The sequence below is a fragment of the Mesitornis unicolor genome, unplaced genomic scaffold (genome assembly GCF_000695765.1).
Source record: "Mesitornis unicolor isolate BGI_N332 unplaced genomic scaffold, ASM69576v1 scaffold32445, whole genome shotgun sequence".
NCBI classification, from domain to species: domain Eukaryota; kingdom Metazoa; phylum Chordata; class Aves; order Mesitornithiformes; family Mesitornithidae; genus Mesitornis; species Mesitornis unicolor.
Genome location: NW_010185356.1, coordinates 1 through 4,180, shown reverse-complemented (window position 1 = coordinate 4,180; position 4,180 = coordinate 1). Strand labels below are relative to the sequence as shown.

General features: G+C 48.5%; 1 protein-coding gene across 1 annotated transcript; it reads left to right on the top strand.

The window, feature by feature from the left end:
* Window positions 1-472: 472 nt before the first annotated feature.
* Window positions 473-2,072, top strand: LOC104540895 (inositol hexakisphosphate kinase 3-like; the record flags this gene model as incomplete). The annotated part of the gene is made up of 2 exons (XM_010184813.1): window positions 473-648; window positions 1,602-2,072. Coding segments are annotated over 2 exons (647 nt in total), but the record flags the coding sequence as incomplete, so codon positions are not given.
* Between the last annotated feature and the right edge of the window lie 2,108 nt (window positions 2,073-4,180).

Here is a 4,180-nt window from a genome sequence, read left to right as displayed (position 1 = left end):
ATCAAAAAGGATAAAAGAATAAAAACACTTCCCGTAAAGGGTATTCAGCATAAGTCAAGGATCTCCTTGGCGTACCTTTAAAACCCTGACTATATCAAAATTAGCAGCTGCCTCGCCTTTTATTTTCCTATTACACTTCATTACCCATCAGTCATGCCAGTAATATGGCTTAACAACTTCCCCCACACCCACCGGGGTGAGCGCAGCGCCAAGGCGAGGTGTGGGATTGACAGCCCAGGGCTATCGTGTCACTGGAGGATGGAGCTGGTGGTGCTTTAATTGCTAGGACTGTACTACAGTAAATTAAGGGAAATTGGCAGCGAGGGGCCGATAGCAATGACATGTTGGTAAAATTGGCTCAGAAAGTCTCGTTACAGTTGTGAGCTATTATGGAGTGTCAGAAGTTGCTCTGATTTAAGACCTCTTTCAATTAGAATTGAGAAGTATTGAGTTGCCCTTAACTCGCGTTCAGAGTTTCTATTGCTTGAAAACGTGGTGTCAAAATACAGCTACCCCTGCATCCTGGACTTGAAGATGGGCACGCGGCAGCACGGCGATGACGCCTCGGAGGAGAAGAAAGCCCGGCACATCAAGAAGTGTGAACAAAGCACCTCTGCATCACTGGGCGTCCGCATCTGTGGGATGCAGGTAAGACAGAGCCTGGGTAAGACAGAGCCTGGGTCCTTTCGGTGTTTGCCCAAAACACGGCTTGAAACCAAGCTGGGAATCTCAGTAAAAGGGCTTTTTGTTGGTGTGAAATGAAGCAGTTTCCAAATACAGGCAGTAAGAAAAGCATCCCTTGCCCTCCTCGTGCCTTCGCAGAGCTGTCTCATCCTGTCACCACGAGAGGTTTTGTTTAGTGCTAAATATTACGGCTCCTCTTGCTCAGAATCGCTGCCCTTCCTCCTGGAAACCGAAACCACGCATTAGTTTCACTCACACTTCTCAAGCAGGTTTCAAAGCGTTGTTCAGCTGTGCCTGAAGTGTAATTATGGGGATGATGATTATAAAGCACATACATAGCAGCGTAAACACTTGGTGTCAAACCCTGTGTCCCTTTCTGGTCTCTGACATCCTTCTGTTGAGCAGATTATCCTTGAAATTACAACTGGCGTGTGAGCCAATTCTAAATTCCCTCCCTCATTTCTTACTCGGTGTTACCAGAGCCTCACATACAAATTGCTGTCTACATCTTGTGCTTAAGAAAGCGAGATTATTGCTTCCCGTGCATCACACATTGCGAGAAGGTGCAGAGCTGGGGTATTCCTGTACTGCTGCAAACTCCTACCATAGCCGGAGGGGAAAAACGCTGTAAATCACTGGTGACACAGCTATGACTTACAGCTACTTGTGTTTCACCAAGGGGTAATTTATAGCAGTACAACAACAATCTGCACTAGCGGTTTAAATTGAATAGTTTAAATCTCCGGCAAAGACAGGAGGTGTGGGATTCAGGGAGCAGCCTGCAGTTCATTGCCAGCATCGCTGGGTATTGCCAGGAGCATCTGCGTCCCAATCTGAATGCTTTAGATTAGGGCAAAATCGTGAGGGTTTTGGGGAAAAGTGACCAACTGAATCCAAGTGATGCTCTCTTCCTCAAGGTTTACCAAGCGGACACTGGCCATTTTCTCTGCAAAGATAAGTACTACGGCAGGAAGCTCACCCCGGAGGGCTTCAGGCAAACCTTGCGCCAATTCCTGTGCAACGGCAACCGCCTGCGAGCGGATCTCCTGGAGCCCATCATCCTGCGGCTGAAGGCGCTGCTGTCTGTCATCAGGAAGCAGAGCTCTTACAGGTTCTACTCCAGCTCGCTTCTCATCATTTACGAGGGACAGGAGCACAAGGAGAGCACGGCCCCCTTGGATAATCACCTGCACTTCCAAAAAACAAACTGCACCGCGGCCCACGGCACCCACCCCTCCAGAGCCGACGTCCGGATGATTGACTTTGCCCACACCACTTTTAAAGGCTCCAAATGCAACCACACCACTTACGACGGGCCAGACCACGGCTATATTTTTGGCCTGGAGAATCTCATCAAAATCCTTCAGAGTATTTCGGAAGGAAAATGAGAAATCGTGCGAAACAGCCTGGATTTACTCGTGACCGATAGCCCTGCGAAGAACCGCACGGGGTCGATGTGCGGGACCCTCAGAGCGGCTGGGTGTCACGTGCACGGTTTGCATTGAGAGCATGGACAGCTTGCTAGGAAAGCGCCAAAAAAAAACCCGCTACGTGCCGTTACTGAACCCAAGCGTAAAAAGCAAAGAGCCGGAAGAACGTGCTCTGCCTGCAATCAATCAGAAGATTTATTTTCCTTTCTTGTTTTACTGCTGTCCTTGATTTATTTGCAAGCCAAAAGCAAGCATTACTTGAAGGAGTCTTAATGATAAAACAGGACCTGCTCACCTCCACGCTCGCGAAGCCATGCGGGCTAAGGAGATATTGTGCGTTTGAGTGAGACTTAAAATGAGCGGGCAGGTCTGAGCAGATTGTGGTGTTGCTTTCAAGTCAGCTACGAGCTGAGCTCAGAGACGTAAGCGGGAGAGGAAAACACACGCCCTGGCATCCACACGCCCGGTGCTGTGAAACCCTCAGGTGTTCTCCAGGTGCTGAGACGCAGGCGCAGGAGATGCTGCAGAGGTGGAAAAGCAGAGCAGCCTCAGACCAAGAACCGGACCTCGCAAAGGTTTCACATCCCTGTGGGGTTGTGACAGGGTTTCAGAAACTTTCTACGCAAGAGGCTCTTGTAGGGCCTGGAAGTAGGGGAATACAATGAGATACCAGTCACAGGAACATTCACATCAAGGTATTTTTGCTTAAAAAAAAATAAAAGAAAAATAAAGTGGAAAAAAAAAAGTGTGAGATTGAGTCAGGGTCAAGGCATTAAAGGTCACCTAGAAATTCTTTGATACCGATGTTGCGTGTGTGTGTTTGGAAGAGAAAATAACAAAAGACTCAAAATAATGTTTACAGCTTTTGTGGACAGATTTTATTATTATTTATTATTATGGAACAACCGTGATTCCTTCCTGCATGGTGTGGGAAACCTGAAAGATGAACAGAGCTACAGAACCCCATTACTGGGGAGTGGGGATATAAATTAAATTGTCTAAGTAACTCTCACCTGTTGTCTGTCTTTATTTCCCTTCCACAGCACCCTTATGATTTGTTCTCTTTTGCTTAGGACTGTATGTTTTTAAAAAGGCCGTTATTTCCCCAGGTTTAAACACCAGATCTCAAGGGAGACCCACTCGCTTCCAGTTTATTACATACAGCTGGTGAATTGCTGTAATTTATAGCTGGAAAATTTAAGTCATCTGGCCCAGTTGTGTATTTTACTTGGCCTGAAGTCTATCTAGGAAGACCTCATAATTTACTGGCTATTGTTCACAGTATATTATTTACAGATGTATAAATATTGTTGCATATTTCTTGCCCACAGCTATAAAAAAAAAGCCACAAGCGCTGCTTCAGTAGTGAAAGGGCCGAGCCGTGGGTTGTCACAGCAGCGTGGTTGTGTGATCGATGCTAACTGTGGCTGTTACCTGCTCTGCTGATGGGGTTTATACAGCCCCACCTCAGCACCAGCACCACCACGCCTGGATGGATCCTTGGTGGACGCCAGATCTGATAGCAGGGAAGGGTGAAGGGTCCAGATGTGACACCAGCAGCCAGGTCCCCTCGTCGGCAGAGCAGAGAACCTCCTGCAGTTCCTCCTAGGAAGAAAACAGCGGGGTGCTTGAACAGTGACACAAGGCATCCTGCTTCCTCCCTTTTCACCCCTTATATACAAGCACATAATTATCAAGTATTTAACCATTTGCCTGCCAAGAGAAGGAGCTCTGTGCCAGCCTACAACCTGATGTACTCCATGTGGAGAAGGGGAAGAGCAGGCAAGACTTTCTAGGTTTTACAACGCCCACAAGCCAAGCATTAAGGTAGCTATTATATGCCTGGCTGCCTGGAGCACCTCAGGAGCAAGGTCCCTTTGCCAGCCACACATGGCAGGCAGCGCAAGCAGCAATCTCACAAATGAACGGCCAAAACCAGGCTGCTCCTCGGCTGCCTCTCAAAAGCACCGGGCAGGCCGTGAACCCATCGCGGGGCTCGGAGCGCAGCGTCGCTCCCTAGGCCTCGACCAGCAGCCCGGGGCCTGCGGGCCTCGCCTGGCAGCTCC